At 34.1% G+C, this 16,456-nt stretch overlaps 2 protein-coding genes across 2 annotated transcripts in view; one reads left to right on the top strand and one right to left on the bottom strand.

Annotated features, from left to right (window-relative positions):
• LOC135842966 (protein O-mannosyl-transferase TMTC2-like) overlaps nucleotides 1-16,456 on the top strand; it is a 533,307-nt gene that overhangs the window by 255,797 nt on the left and 261,054 nt on the right. The gene's annotated exons all lie outside the window — the stretch shown is intronic.
• On the bottom strand, nucleotides 1,781-11,022 carry LOC135843086 (luciferin sulfotransferase-like). Its single transcript, XM_065360831.1, has 6 exons — nucleotides 10,645-11,022; nucleotides 10,418-10,508; nucleotides 10,045-10,225; nucleotides 9,587-9,707; nucleotides 7,360-7,454; nucleotides 1,781-2,992 (listed from the first exon to the last, which is right to left on the bottom strand). The coding sequence occupies exons 1-6, from the start codon at nucleotides 10,841-10,843 to the stop codon at nucleotides 2,600-2,602; spliced, it is 1,080 nt and encodes a 359-aa protein (XP_065216903.1). The 5' UTR covers nucleotides 10,844-11,022; the 3' UTR covers nucleotides 1,781-2,599.

Raw genomic sequence — 16,456 nt, 5'->3', positions numbered from 1 at the left:
AGCGTCATGAGGAAAATAATTCAAAATTTTTGAAAATCATTTTTACTCCTGAGTTGGATAACATATTTTTCGTTATGAGGGAGAAAAATCCCAGTACCTATTCAATTCCAATAATGATCAGTAAGCTGGACCAAAAGGAGCACTTTTTCTCCCTTATAGGTAATAACAAAAAATATGCTTCCAGAAATTTCAATTTAATGCAAAAAAAAGCATTGGAAAATCATAATTCAAGAAAAGAAACAAAAATAATTAGTACATAGATTATGCAACTACCTAGGGAGATAATGTGATTTTCAATGAAATTTGAAATTTGAAGTTTAGGTAATGTTTATAGCAAATTATCTCCCTAGAAATGTAAAACAATATGATTTTTTTCCTGTGATTCAATGCAAGAAATCGTAGGAAATTATATTAACCGTAGGATTTTCTGGCCCTGGGGGGTGATTGTACCCCAAATCACCCCCCCCCCCTGAATACGCCCTTGGAAAATCATATCAAAAAATTGGACGGCCATTTTTTTTCATTCTCGAGAAAAAAAAATTACAAGATTGGCACTAATTGCAAAAAATAGCACCAGAAACCTAAAAAATGACAATTTTTGCATTTTTGAGATATTTTACCAACGTGTAGGCGAACATGTGAAAAAAATCCCCCCTCCCTCCAATTTGTCAACAAATTGACGAGAAACGTAATTTTTCGTGCTATAAATGTTTTACGAGTGGAACATATTGAAAAAATTTCTCAACCATTTTAAACAAAAGCACAAACCTAAAAAAATGAATATTTTTGCATTTTTTGAAGCATTTCACCAATCTGTAGATGGTCAGAAAAAATCCCCCCCTCCCCCCAATATGTCAATGAATTTACGAGAAATACCATTTTTCTGGCTACGATTTTGCACGTGAAACAAAACTGGGGGCAACATTTTTCCAATATCTATGTTTTGAAAAGTGGCAACACTGAATTTAGTTTTTTTTTTTGGAAGTTGAATGAATACTCATAAATGAAAATAGCATGCAAAGTCAAACTCATCAGGAGCGAGCAGGAAAGCAATTTGCTCATAAATATTTGTAGAATTAACTGAAAAATTGTAAATACGTTAACTAAAAAAATTGGAAGAATTTTTGAGGCGAAAAAAAAATTTAAGCAGGACAATCTATAGATTTATTGTGGTGGCATGGCGGATGATTTTCTCATTTTTTGCCCCCATCCCCTCTCGCAGTTTTCATGAGGCCTGAGCTTGGCCGCTTGTAAAAAAGTGTTTGAGGGGGGGATGTCTTTGTTCACATTGAAGTATGATTTTTTTCTTGTTTTGTTACTCAAGAACAGAGATTTTGCTAAAAGAAAGGTTTAGTGATTGCGAAGGTTGGTATGAGAGATTTTTTCAATTGCCAACCTTAATATTTTCTGATGTCGAAAATATGGTAGTTCATCAATTTATGCAGCTTGGTGTGAAATTCCTCCATTTACTCAATGAGTATTTCTTTTCAACATTTCTACCATAAAATGAGGCAACACTTTCGAAATTTCTTCATCTTGAAAATAAATTTTCTAAAAATTGTGAAAATGGGATGTTCTTTTTGCTCTCCACTTGAAGCAGCCTTCAGTTTAGAAAATTAGGAGTGGTCCTCATATCGGATACACCACCACTTGATAGATTTATCGAGTGGATTCATTACAACAGTTTCTTCTTCGGACTCCATTATTGTAATAATTCAGCTTCTTCGACGTTGTAAAACACTTGAAAAAAATATCGTAGACGAAATAAAATAAGACACGATTGAAAACAAAATCTATATTGATTAATTACACAGTAATGTGATTAGTTTATTTATAGCATTGTTATCGCGTATCGATTGTTGGATGTTCACTCTGCGTATTGATAGAGGCGAACGAACCTTTCTATTCGTATTCTATATCGTAGCAAAAGACAACGAAAAACAAAAAAAAAAAAACGAAACAAAAAAACAAACAAAAAGTGGAGGAAAAAAGAGAACTATACTAAAATGAAGAGAAGAGAAAACAAAACAACAGCAATGCAACAAAAAAGAAAGAAAAAGAGGAATCGAACTAAAGTTGGTGGATGAAAAGCGGCGCAGCAGAGATACAGAGGCAGCACACACAGAGAAAAATACCAAGCTAGAAGAATGCCAAAATAGGGGCAAAGCATGGGAGAGGGGGAGGAAAAAAGCCTAAAACAATATCCCGTGTCGTTTTAATTAACGAATTCGTTTGATGTACTATAGAGAGGAGAAAATAACGGCGGGTGAAAAACTTTTTCTTTCGTTCTTTCATTACACGGAGTGCTGTTACATGTCTGTAATCATCTCGGTCTGTGTATAGGAAGAGGTCGGCGGCTCGACTGGGCTGGACTCGATAGTTATATTACTACGAGAGAGCTGACTTTTTAGAGTGTGCTAGCATACACTATACTACACTGTACAGTTACACATGCTGTACAATCGTACGAGATAATAGTGGACCTTTTTTCAGCCACCACGTACCTACTACACGGTCAAAAAGAATACGAAGCGAACGAGAGAGAGTTCGAAAAGAGAACGATCGAGTAAGGGCCACGGGGGTACGTTGTAAAAAGTTTTTAAACGTCATAATTCAAAGGGAAATCTGTATTTTTCAAGTTAGCGATTTCCCACTTTTCGAAGTTTTCCTTTAGTTCGTCATTTATTGTTTCTTTCCATTGATTAACTTTACCAGATCGTAGGAGTTGACTCGAAGCATGCGATTTTTTATCATCGGTTTCTGTATTGTTAGTTGCTTGACCGTTGGAGACGACTGCGGACGCTGCTGCATCTGCGACGGTACCGTTTTCTTGAGCTTTTGACGGTATCCACGTCGATAACGCTATGCTGTTAACGAGAGGGTTATTTTTCATCGTGTCGAAGCTTAGATGATGGCAGAGATGGTTGATTCGCTCGGCTGTCAGAGGTTTGTCTAGGAACTCGCTTACACGTACTAGCACTTCGGGAAGGTCCTGCGATGGGCAAATACATAAAAATGTACGAGATTAGTTGAAGGATGCAGTATGGAAATGAGTCGGAGTGTGTTTATTATTGAGGATCTTTTGCTTACGATCTATTCTGATATCGTGTCGTTGAAATTGCCATAATTTATTCTTATTAAACTTTTTGAATAAATTCAGATCGATAGTTGTTGATTCGGTCTGTTTAACTATTTTGTATTTTAAATCAGTTTTGGAGTTTCAGAAAATTCGTATCCGTTGCGTAGAGGAGCTTATTCTACACACCCATTGAAATAAAATTTATAAATGACGTCTACACGATAGATTGCAGTCGAATTTTACAGTCTTGAACCCCCTCCCTCTCTCACCCACCCATTTTTGAAAGTGAACATGAACAGATGTTGTAGATTATACAAAACGGATCTTGCGATCTACTAATACTGTATGTACAATTATCAAAATGAGTACAGTTGAAATTTTGAGAGAAATTCAAATATTTCGACGTCGAGAATGTTTATTTTGAGAAATGAAGAATTTTGAGCTTCAAATTGATTATTTTTTTCGTCGAGAGTTTTGAAAAGAAATGTCACGCGACAACCACCTATCAAAATGGGTTAAAATTTTGCAAGAAATTCGAATGTTTCGACTAAAATTATTTTTGACCATTTACGAGGAATTTTTAGTCTGAAATTGAGTTTCGATTTTTGGAATTTTTGAAAAAATGTAATTCGGCCTATCAAAATAAGTTAAAATTTCATTGAAAATACGTTTCTTCGGTAGTTCTGAAGAATTTCAAGCCTTTAACTGGTTACGATTTTTGAGATTTTCGAAAAAATGTCTGCGACCTATCAAAACTGATTGAAAATTTTAAAAAATTAAAATATTCCTACTAAAATGTTCCTTGAGCAGTTCTGACGAATTTTTAGGCCCGATAAGCTGATTCAGATTCTTGAGAAAAAAGAAACGTTTAAATTTTTCAAAAAATTCAAATCTTTTGACTTTAGTGTATTTTGAGCAGTTTTAAAGAATTTTAAAGCCTCTAATAAGAAAAAAAAACAAGAAAACTTTTCAAAATGGTAGAAATGAAAATATTTCGACAATTTTTTTTTGAGCAATGAAGAATTTTGAGCTCCAACTGGGTCACTATTTTCGAGATTTTCGAAAAAAACTCACGCTACGACATATCAAAATGGGTTGAAATTTTGCAAGAAATTCGAATGTTTTGACGAAAATTATTTTTGATCATTTACGAGGAATCTTTGGTTTGAAATTGAGTTAAGATTTTTGGAATTTTTCAAAAAGTGTCATGTGACCTATCAAAACAGGTTAAAATTTCATTGGAAATTTGAGTGTTTCAACGAAAATAATTCTTCGGCAGTTCTGAAGAATTTCAAGCCTCGAATCGGTTACGATTTTTGAGATTTTCGAAGAAATGTCTGCGATCTATCAAAACAGACTAAAATTTCGTGTAAAATTTAAATATTTGGACAAAAACTATGTTCCTTGAGCAGTTCGTTGAGCCCCGATAAGTTGGTTAATATTCTTGAAAAAAATATCAAAAAACGTTGAAATTTTTCAAGAAATTCAAATATTTTGTCTAAAATGTTTTTTGAGCAATTCTGAAGAATTTTGAGCCCTAAATCAGTCACGGTTTTCCAAATTTTTGAAAAAATATCACGCGACGACGTACAAAAAGGGGTTAAAATTTTGCAAGAAATTCGAAGTTTCAAAGAAAATGACGTTTGACCATTTACGAAAAATTTTGAGTCTGAAATTCAGTTTTGATTTTTGAAATTTCTGAAAAAGTGTAATGCGACCTATCAAAACAGGTTAAAATTTCATTAGAAATTCGAATATTTCGACGAAAATAATTCTTCGGCAGTTCTGAAGAATTTCAAGCCTCGATGAATCGGTTACGATTTTTGAGATTTTCGAAGAAATGTCTGCGACCTATCAAAACAGATTAAAATTTTTTGAAAAATTTAAATATTTCGACAGAAATGTTCCTTGAGCAGTTCTAAAGAATTTTGAGCCCCGATAAAGTGGTCGAGATTCTTGAGAAAAATATCAAGATTCAAGAAACGTTGAAACTTTTCAAGAAATTCAAATTATTTCGACTAAAATGGCTTTTTGAGCACTGTTCTGCAGAATTTTGAGCCTGAAAATAGTCACGATTTTTGAAAAAAAATATCAGGAAACTTAGGTATCAAAATGAATTTAGAAATTTTGCAAGAATTTTGATTAAAATGTTTTTGAGCAGTTTTGAAGAATTTTGAGCCCTGAATTAGTCACGATTTTCGAGATTTATGAAAAAATTTCGTACGATCTATGAAAGTGATGTAAAATGTTGTTAGAAATACAAATATCTCGACCAAAAATGTTTTTTAGAGCAATTCTAAAAAGTCTTGAGCCCCAAATTTGTCATTCGAAGTTTTTGAAAAAATATCTGATGACCTGTGAAAATGGGTTGAAATTCCAACCCTTTCCTCCAAAAAACAAAGAATTACAGCCTCCCGAGTCAATGAGGAAGGTCAGCATATTCTAGCTGAGATGGTTGTGAATCCTTCGATCTAAATCAACATCATCGTCAAGGGTTTCCAAGAATAAAGGCCATTTTGGCAAAGCCCCATCGTAGTACGGCTGATATGGAATTTTTCAATTTTCATGTCGATTTCAGTGTTTTCATTTCATCCTATTTCACCATCATCATAGGTACTTTTCTCAATTTCCGCACAAAAGCTCCTCCAGCACGGTCGTAAACTTGAAGAAAATCCTCATCTTCCAAAAATTCGTTTCCTAACTCGACTTAAAATCTACCTTTCTCAGAGATCTCTCCCCTTATACTCCCTACCTCATTTCCATTCGTATACCTTCTAGCCACTGATTCCATTTCGCCGCATCATTTTCTTCTTCGTGCAGTAGTAAAATAGCTTCTCAAAAAGGGTTAAACGAAATTTAAGTCTGTAAAATACGAACGTATACGCAGAACGTAGAAAAGGCAGAAGAAGCTCGTTTGGCGCGTCGTTTCATTCGTTTCTCGTCCTATACCATACACAATATAGAGTTATATACTGGTATACTAAGTCATTCGAGACGAGAGCAAGAGCAAAAGCGAGCCAGATTAAAGTTCATAAATGCTTCGCAGTATTATAAATCCGATTACCTTTACATATCGTTCTATTAAATGATAACTATATCATTTCACTATTTTCATTGCGCTATACGAGTCGAGTACTATACTATACGTACAAAATACGAGTATAAATATAAGACCTTACGACGCTTAAAGCCAGTTCTCTTTCTTTCTCACCCTGTTCAAAAAGACTCCTCTTTCACGTATATCTTTTCGCTTTTCTCATCTTGTAAGCCTATGCCATGCCACTTTCTCCGACGACGACGACGAGCACAGCAAGGCCAAACACCGAGTCGAATTTATCAGCGAATAAAATGCTTCGCACCGTTAAAATCCGTAACGAATTTAATGGAAACAAATCAAACTGATTACATTCTACACGAATCAGATAATTATATTATCCGGCTCCATAGGTCTCTTGTGGTATCTCTCACTCACACCGGCGAACACTCGTAGTCGTACCTACATCTAGTCTGTATTACGAGATCCCAAAAGCCTCTTTTCGTATCGCTAATGCCGTTGCTCTCCAGTATATATATTTGAGCCTATATACTGCTACTACGTGACAATATACGTAGAGTAACTATACGAAACGTTGTTACTACCACGACTTAACAATGTTAATTTAGTTCGACATTTTAGCATCGGGATTCGCACGACACGACCAACACGATGCGGTGTTTCGTATCGAAAATAGATAACGTGCCGTTTACCTCTCACCCCGCCCCTCCTCAACCATCCTCATCATCCCAAATGCCGTTCTTTTCTTCGGTTCACTCTCCGGCCAAATTTAAAGCTTTCCTGTCCTATTCGCAGACTATAAGGTTAGCAGTTTTGGCGAACAAACTTACAGCTCATCCGTGTTCCCATATTCATTATACTAGGACAGCAACGTGAAATCGAATCGAATTTTCCCATTTACCTACCATATAAATCGACAATTCCCTAAAGCACCTGTATGAGGAACTTTTGTTATTTACACATTGGGATACCTAGATCTACGTAAGAGTCGATCATTTAACGTGTTTCACGTTACCTTCAGTAGGTCCAGTTACAACTTCAGCGACATAAAAATTGAATTGGCATTATTCAGATACGAAGAGAATTTCATTACAAATGAAAGTAGGTATTCGAAACAATTTATTCAGATTTTTGTTAAAATTTCTATTTTTTTGAATTCATAAGTAAACCAAGAGAGAGAAGTTAGGGGGTTTTTATGAGATAAATGAGAAAGAATGGTACATACCTTTTTCATCTCTTCGTACGTGAGAACTAGAATATTGGAACGATGACGTTGATTCCAGTAGCCCAAAACGTGCTTCCAATACGGACCATACGTCACTGTAAAATATACAAAATAAGTACCAGGCAGACGTAAACATTTGCATTGTACTTCTTGATCTGGTTACTTTTTAAAATTTTTGCTACCAAAGCTACTTTTTTCAAAAAAAAGTGTTCAAAAATTTAAACTGTCCAAGTCTTGCTTTCTGCCAAAAATTATTGAAAAAATGTCATTGTGGCAAAAAATTTCAAAAAGAAATTTTTTTGCCAATACAAAAAATTGTAAGTACTTAAGTCTTGTTTTTTTGACAAAAATTGTGAGAAAAAGCATAATTTTGCCAATGTTTGCTAAAAAGTTTGATTTTCGCCGAAAAGTAGAAGAATTCTCGTTTTTTCCCAGTATTGCCAAAGTCTAACTATATTTACTTGAAATTTCGAAAAATTTTCATTTTCTTCCATGAATTGCCAATGTTTCTTTTTTTTTTTGTTGTAAAGTGTCGCTATTTTCACAAAACTTGCTTAAAAAACCTTTCGTCCAAGTTTGGCTTTTCCTCCAAAAATTTTCAGAAAGTGTCACTTTTTGCCAAAAAGTTGCCAAATAGTCTCACTTTTTTTGACAAAAATTGTAAGATGAACGTGAAGTCTCTTCTCCATAAGAAAGTTTCAAATTATAGATATGTTTTTTGCTTGAGTTGATTTAATTTCAAATAAAAATAAAAGTCTGATAAAATATCAAATTCATTTTTGAAAGGTTGACATGATTTCAGCAACTCAATAATTTTTTCCAAGCTCTTAAAAGTTAGATTTTTTCAAAGTTTTAAAAGGTCTGACATTTTCTTCAGTTCGTAAAAGTCGAGCAAAATTATAAAAATGTCAGAAATTGGTCATTTTTTTCAATTTTTTTCTCTAGTCTGACATGTAAAGTCAAGAATTTGCCTTAATTTTTTTACGTTCTTAAAAGTCAGGTAACATCAATTGATCATTTTTTCCAAGTTTTTAAAAGTCAGGCATTATGAGTCAGTGAAATAATTTTGACCAAAATTTCACGAAGATGTTCATTTTGAGTCGGATGTCACCCAGAAAGTAATTATTTAACCCAGATGTTCTTTAAGGTGAGTTTCAGGCTCTTGAAAAACGAAATTTTTTTGAAAAAGTAGTGCTTTTTTGATCCGACCGCAACCGCTGAGAAAAAAAATTGGTGGATTTTGACCAAATTTCATAAAGATCTTCGTTTTGATTCAGAAGTTACCTAGAAAAAATTTCAGCTCATGAATTGCTTTTGAAGGTGAGTTATGAGTTCTCAAAGAAGACGAATTTTCAAAAAATAGTGGTTTTTTATTCAATCAACATCTGTCATTAAGAAAAAAAATTCGGTCAAGTTGGACCAAATTTCATGAAGACCTTCATTTTGAGTTCGAGGCCTTCTAGAAAAATTGTAGCCTTGAAATTGCCCTGGAAGGTGAGTTCGAACTCTTAGAGAAAGTGAATTCTCAGAAAAGTGGTGATTGTTTGATGCAACGACTCAGTGGCGTAGTCAGGATTTTCTCAAGGAAGGGGTAAAACCAGATTTTTAGGCATAAAAATCGAAGTTCGAGGTAATTTTTTGAAAACCTTTCACGACGTGTGATAATTTTATCAAAAGGAAAGTAAGCGAAAGCAACAATTTTTTGAAAAAATGGGTCCAAAAAATGAAAATACGTCCATTTTTGCATGTTTTATTTTAAAATTTTTGCTAACAAGGGAGGACAATGACCCCCTTCGCCATTTCAACTACTAACCAACCTGTTTTTTTTGGGAAAATTGAATCCAAGTTCTTTTTCAGGGATCTATCGAACAGTAGAAAATTTACAAATCGATTATTTTTTGATAAATACTCGTTTTAAAAATATTTTTTTCCATTATTGAGCTAAAATTTTTGAAAATGATATATGTGGCCGAAGAATAGGCGAGACCTCTCAAACATTCCTCCAGAGACGCCTTCGAGGCTTCAATTTTTTCGTGTGAGTCCTTACTAAAAATTAAGGTCTTCGTGAAATTTTATCAAAAACCTTACAAATTCATTTTTTGTGACTCGCCTTCCTCTCCATAATCACTCTAAGGATTCGGTATTGGTCACGTTATTCAGTCGAGCAAGACGTTTTCACGTTAAGGATTAAGTACGAGTACACAAGTAGGTAAATTAATATACTGACCCAAGTCTTTGATAAATAATTCAGCGAACTGTTCGAGAGTACCGTCAAAACCTCGATGCGCTGTCTTTTGATGATATAATGATATGCAGGTATCACGTGGATTGCGTATCACATATATAATCTATTTAACACGTGAACAAATTAATTATTTAATGTACAAGTAGTCGAGTAAGTTAGATGTGTGCATAGTTCATTTCCCCGGTTTATGGATGCTCTGTGGTGCAATATCCAAAGATAGTCAAGGTAGATAGATAGGTACATTAGTACTCGTGGCTTAGTTCAAAAAGGTGTCCTGTCCCCGTCTTTAAATTAATTATGCTACCGCACGTAGTTACCTTGTACCTATATAGGTATATTTTTGACCAATGCCACGTATTAGAGCACCCTTCAAAGAAATCTACATATGTATGCACGTTGGTACAAAGGCAAAGGCAGATTTTGTCAAAGTGAAATGTTACCTTGGTTTTAGAATCCTTATGTCGTAATTTACTCGGCAGCAACTCGAACGCTAAGTGGGTTTTTATGTATCGTGGACGTGGTCTTTGAGCTAAATTTTCATAAGAGACGACCGACATGAGTTTTTCATAAAATTCCGGATCTTTGTGTTTCCTTACTTCTTTATTTATCAAGAAATTGAAGCTGAAAAGGTTAATAGCGTAAATGGCAAAGTCATAACTCACTCTTGGTCGCATTTAAAAAATTAAAAAGGAGCAAATACCATTTTTAATGAGAAAATGAGTGAAGACTAGAGATTAAGAAATTAAAACCCCTAACGTGCTCAACAAATCACTCGATTGAAGTAAAAATTGAATTTGAAAACTGTGAACTTACTCGATGAAAGGAAACCGTTCTGCGAGCTTTGACTTGTTAGATTCTGGTTCGTTTAGAATACTACTGACCATTTCTTGCGTCCACGTGGTCCCTGAATACGTTCATATTACGAGAATAATATGTCATATCAGTGTGACTAATACGAGTATGTATAGGTACATCAAATTCATATCAGTTTGTACCTACATATAAAAAAATACTTGAGTATCTACTCATTTATTTCGTACCTGATTTTGGAAAACTGGATACCCAAATATCGTCATCGTAAACTTCGAAATTATCCAAATCTTCCACCTCGTTGATGAACGTACCCGGCATCAAATAATCCTCGCAATATACGTAGCCATTTCGTTTAGATATTTCCGAAGCACAAGGAGTCTTCATAATGTCTAAGGTGTCCGAATCCACTGGTTTGAATCGTGGCATTTTCGACTGAATTTTTTAATATAATAATCACGAAACGAACTCACTTTTATTTTCAACTGAACATCAACACAGTGAACTACATCGAATCTCTTACGTAATTGAAAAAACACTACAACCGTAGCCACGCCAGCAGACAGTTGTACGGTTCAAGTGCATGTAATAATCGTCAGCTGATAAAACTGGTTGCAGAATTATCTGGTAATAGGATAGGTACCTGGTACAAACGTTTATGTTTCAATGTTGCGTACTGTTAGTCGGCGACGCGGCGTTTCTATGTATAACATCGGATCATATATTAGAATATTTGGCTGAGTAATCTGCTACCTGTGATTAGATTAGGCATAATTTACTATGTACAGTTATTCTAATTTTTTTGATCGACATTGAACATGAACATTTGTAAAACTAGCCCAGTTACGTCTCATCAAGGATTAATTTTTTTTTACCTTAGGTATAACATACGTAACACGATTTTATGCATTATTTTCTTCAATTTTTTCATTGCGGATATTATTTTGAGAGAATTTTGTGTGCAGGATGTATAGATGTAAATTAAGTGTAGAGTTTGCCAAAGTTTAATGTGTTTAGAAGAGATTCAAACGATGTTTAATGCATGAATTTTTGTTCAATTTTTTTTTCAAATTTTACTGAAATTTCATCAAGCCATGTTGATTTCTAGGAATTTTATTGCTAATTCCCTCTGTTTTTATATCGTTTCAATATTTTTTATTCATTAAATTTTTGCAAATTTTTCCTTGAATTTTATGATTTTTTTTTTGTAAAATTGCAGTAATTTTAATGCGTTCTAATCACGTTTTCAAGCAAGTTTAACATTGTTTTTTAATAATAATCAAAAATGTGCGAAAAAGGTGAAAACTACACGCGAATTGTTTTTACAATTTTTATTCAGTTTTGTCAAATTTCACTGTTATACCTAATTATCAGTTTTTGGTCATTTTATGTGATTTTAATGTTTTTTGGTGTTTTATGTGATTTTAACAGATTAATAATTAATAATTATACTCGACACTCGTATGTTTTATGCTATTTTTACCTACTTATTTCACTTTTGTTTCTGTTCGCAAATTTTCAGTAATTTTCCAAGATTTTTTTTCATATTATTTTGTTTTTACATTATTTTTACGTGTTTTGAACACTTTTCCATGCAAGATTTGCTAAACTTGACTGAAATTTCATCAATTTTTGTTGGTTTACTTCATTTATGAGAAGTTTGGTGGTGTTTAGATGTGCAGTTTGTGTGTAATTAATTATGGTAAACTTCATTGAAATTTTTTAATTTTTGGTGGTTTGCAGTATTTTAAATGTTTTTACTTGGGTTTGTTTTGTGTAAATTTGAGAATTTGAGAATTGGAATTCAACCAATAAGAAGACTTTTCCAACTGACACGTTACGATTTTTACAAAACCAAGTGAAACCGAAAGAGCACGTGCTAAAACACACTTAATCAAGCTTAATTAACGCTGAAGTTCATTTCTGGATTTTTGGTGAATTTTTGAAAATTTAAATATGACAAATTTCCAAATCGTACTCGTAGGTTGGATCGCAAAAGTAAATAAGGGTGGGGGGGGGGTAATTACCAAATCCAGTACAAACCTTCATTTTGAGTTGGAATTCCCTACTGGAACATTTTTCAGCTCCGGGGTGTTTCTGGAAGGGAGATATGCATCCGAAAAAAGAAGAAATTTCCGAGAAATAAAAATTGGTTGACCTAAACCATTGCCATCAAAACCCCAGCAGACCACTTTTAAATTTTTAAATCACTTATTGTTGGGAAAATTCGTGTTTTGAAAATTTTTTCCACCCACTCAAATATCTCGCTTCGCTGTGGCTTGATCATTTTCCATTTCAATTCTCTGACCATTGTTAGAGAGTAGTACAGTTGACTTCTCACTACAAAAATAATGCTGTTTTATTTGAAGTTTTCTGAAAAATATAATAAACTCTTTTCCAGGCAAAAGTGCCAAAAAGTCCCAACTTTTGCTAAAATGTTGGAAAATTCGTAAATTTTTTTTGATTTTTGCCAAAATTTGTTCTTTTTGACAACATGAAATTTTTTCCTGAAAAAAAATGAAGAATTGTGAATTTTTGAGAACTTTTGCCCTCATTTTGCTTAGACTTTATTCTTGTTTTTGAAAATGTTATAATTTCCTGAAAACTAAAAATGTTGAATCCATGAAAATCAACTTTTTGCATCAATTAAGAATGATGTTGTTTTGTGTTTCGAATTATCAATTCTGTACTCCAAGGCAAAAAATATGGAAGTCCATTTTTTACGATTTTGAGATTTTTACATCATTGGAAAGCTCTTGAAAACCTCTCTCTAATGATATATGTATCAGCACTCCAAGTGGAGAATTACAGAAGTTGTCAAACAAAACGAAAAAGATGGAAGTCCACATGTTCTTTTTCTCGAATAGGACTTCATCCACCCTTTAATTACGCGGACTTCCATCTTTTTTACGGACTTCCACCTTTTTTTTTTTTTTTGAGCATATTTACTTGAAAAGAATGGATGTCCATTCAATTATTTTTATTAGTTCATTTTAAAAATAATTGACCAGTGACTAATTATTTGTAAAAGCCAAAATCAATTACCAATACATCAAGGAATCGAAATACATACAATTTTATTTTGAAATTTATTCCCTCCACAGATTTGAAAATGAAACCAAAATGATTGCTAAAAGGATTTTTTTGCTCTCCTGAAAAATTGGGATTTTGAACTTCCATCCTTTTTGCTTTGGAGTACAGAATTTTTCATAAGTACATATCTTTTCACTGACTTAAGTTATTAGAGGATTGAAAAATTGATTTCTCGCATCAAAAATAATGTTATTTTACTACTGAGAAGAAGCATTAATTTTCCAAAGCTCTTGCCTTCGTTTCGCTTGAGTCTTTATTCCTGTTTTTGAAAATATTAGGTATAATTTCCTAAAACCATTGTTTGAATTTAAAAATTTTGTGAAAATCAACTTTTTGTATCCGGAATTACATACTCGTACTTATCTATTACCGTATGTTATTTTTCGTTTCTACGAGTAATAATCAATTTTAGCATAATTTTTGCCTTCGCTTCACTCGGACAGATATTCATTCCGCTGTCCAATTTTTCAAAAATTTTCAAGAATAGAAAACTGAACTTGAAAAATTTTGGAAACATGGCCAAATCAATAGAAAAATTCAAATTTTTTGTACATATGAAATAATTATTTTTGAAAATGTAAAATTATTCAACATTTTTGTTTCCATCTCCCCTTCCAAAATCTGTTCTGACTACATCTGGCCAATTGATTGGAAAAATCTGTTGAGGGAAGGAGGAAATCTGAGGTGAAAAAGTTGGAAAATTTTCAGCTTCCCCTTTCCCCACTACGCAACACTTCGTCTCGCCTCTGATCGAGGAACACCCCGCCAGTGAAGTGAACTCGGTGGTGATATTAGTAACCATTCAATACATCGAATTAACCCTTTCATTCCATTCTTCATATCTACCCTGCAGGCTGCAAAGATGAAAAATGAAAATCACAACAAGCAGTTACTAGTATACTCGACTCATACAGATGTCGGATTTCACGTAGGTGAAATGTTTGTGAGATGAAGGTATTCGTATTCGCTTTTGGAAATACGAATAGGTACGTGGCTCGTGTACCTATACATGCATTTTATACACAACAAGAATAAGTAGATTAAAAATAGGTAGATAGAGGTACTCGTGGGTTCGTTATTCGTTACGTTATTGGTAGATACTCGTACACACAAGGGTGTACAGTACTCGTATAAGTACGCGGGTTAAATCTTTCAGATTCGCTTGCCTCCTCCACCCCTGACCCATTCCAAAACCCGTGTATCTTTCTCTCGCACGAATTAAATCACCAATATAGAGAACTTTTTTCATTCCAACTTTGGAAATTCTTCACTCGAGCGTAAGTTTAACTGATAAATGCCATCCGTTATACGTGAACGCATATGAGACTAGCTGGATTTTTAAGTGATTTTGCCCTCCTCCCCCGTTCGCGTTACCGTACCCTACCTCACCTATAGCCACGTTTAATGCATTGAAGCACACCGTTTGTATTTTTTTTTTAGGTTAACTCTTTTTTTCCCTTTACGCTAGAATTATTTCGTAAACATCAAAAAACAATAAACATCACTCGGTATTTTTTTCTCTTTTCGAAAGGTACTGGTATATTCTACCTACTAATATTTTTAAATGTTATTTCTGTACAGTTGCTTTGGGACGCAGCTTTTAACGGTATCGAGGGAGTTTGATTCGTTCTAATTTTTTTTATCATTGTGATTTCGATGTACGTAGTATGACTTTGTCTGATTTTTTTTTTCTTTTATCGTCCATTTTGTTTCGAATGGTATCGTGTGCGCTCTGATGAACATTCAAAAATAATCTGTATAGGCATTCAGTTCAGAAGCAGAAGCGGTAGAAAGATTATAGCTGGTATTGGAATTTTCTGAATTTAACAAAATAACGTTTTACTGTTCGTGTGGCCGATAATTAAATGGAAAATTTTCGAAAATTTTATTTTGTTGTGGTGTCTCCTTCTCGAGAATGATAATAAAAAAAAGACAATAAATACTAGTACGTAGTGCTAACCTCCTCCATTGAGAAAAAAAATCATGGGCTTCAGACTTTAATGGGCGAATAAAAATTGCGAATGACTGGCGTATTCTTGTGTTCATCTTTTCTATTTTATAAGCCATTAAACCGTTACAATAAAATGGAAAATTTTGATGGGATTCGAATTTTTTCCTTTCATGCGGCGTTGTATTGTAGTTGTTGTTTTTCTTTTAATACTTTCGACTGAATTACGATCGAGCTCGTGCGGTCGTATGGGAAATTATTTTGCTGCATAGGTTATGATTATGAAATTATAGTGGGTCGAGAATAAGGAATAGAATAGACGAATCTTTGGTGCGTAAAATTTTAAAATTTGTTTCGATGTGTTCACTGTTTATAAGAATTGTAGGAGTAATAATTAACTCGCTTGAATAAATTCTCATGTTTGAGGTGCTAAATAAAATTGAATATTAACAACACTCTTGAATGGAAAAAATGGCAGAAGGCAACTCATCCCATTAAATTTCTCATCAGCTTCTAAAGGTCGTTGACATTTTTGTGTAGGTTCCCAAGGTTGTATGATTGTCTGTCAGTCTCGTCCATTAAGGTCATTGACCCTGTGTCTGTCATTTCAAGGACATTGACTTATTTGTCTGATTTCTGAGGTCGTCTGCCTGTCTGGCCTCTTAAGGTCATTGACCCGCGTTTCTGGCTTCACAAGGTCGTCTGCCTGCTTGCCTGCCTGCCCGTCTGTCTGTCTGTCTGTCTGTCTGCATGTTTGTCAGTCTTGCCTCCTAAGGTCATGGACCCATGAATCTGCTACCTCAGGGACATTGGCCTATTTATTTTGTATGTCTGCCTGTCTATAGTCTCTTAAGGTTGTTGACCCGTCTTTCTGGCTTCCCAAGGTCATCTGTCTGTCTGTTTGTTCGCCAGTCTCGCCTCTCGAGGTCATTGACCCACCTGTCTAGTCTCTCGAGGCCGTATTAGTTTTGGCTCCGTTTCAACAGCCTCACCTAAATGGT

This window comes from Planococcus citri, chromosome 4, assembly GCF_950023065.1.
Source record: "Planococcus citri chromosome 4, ihPlaCitr1.1, whole genome shotgun sequence".
Taxonomy (NCBI): domain Eukaryota; kingdom Metazoa; phylum Arthropoda; class Insecta; order Hemiptera; family Pseudococcidae; genus Planococcus; species Planococcus citri.
The sequence above is the reverse complement of the archived record's forward strand: the minus strand, read 5'-3'. Positions and strand labels throughout refer to the sequence as shown.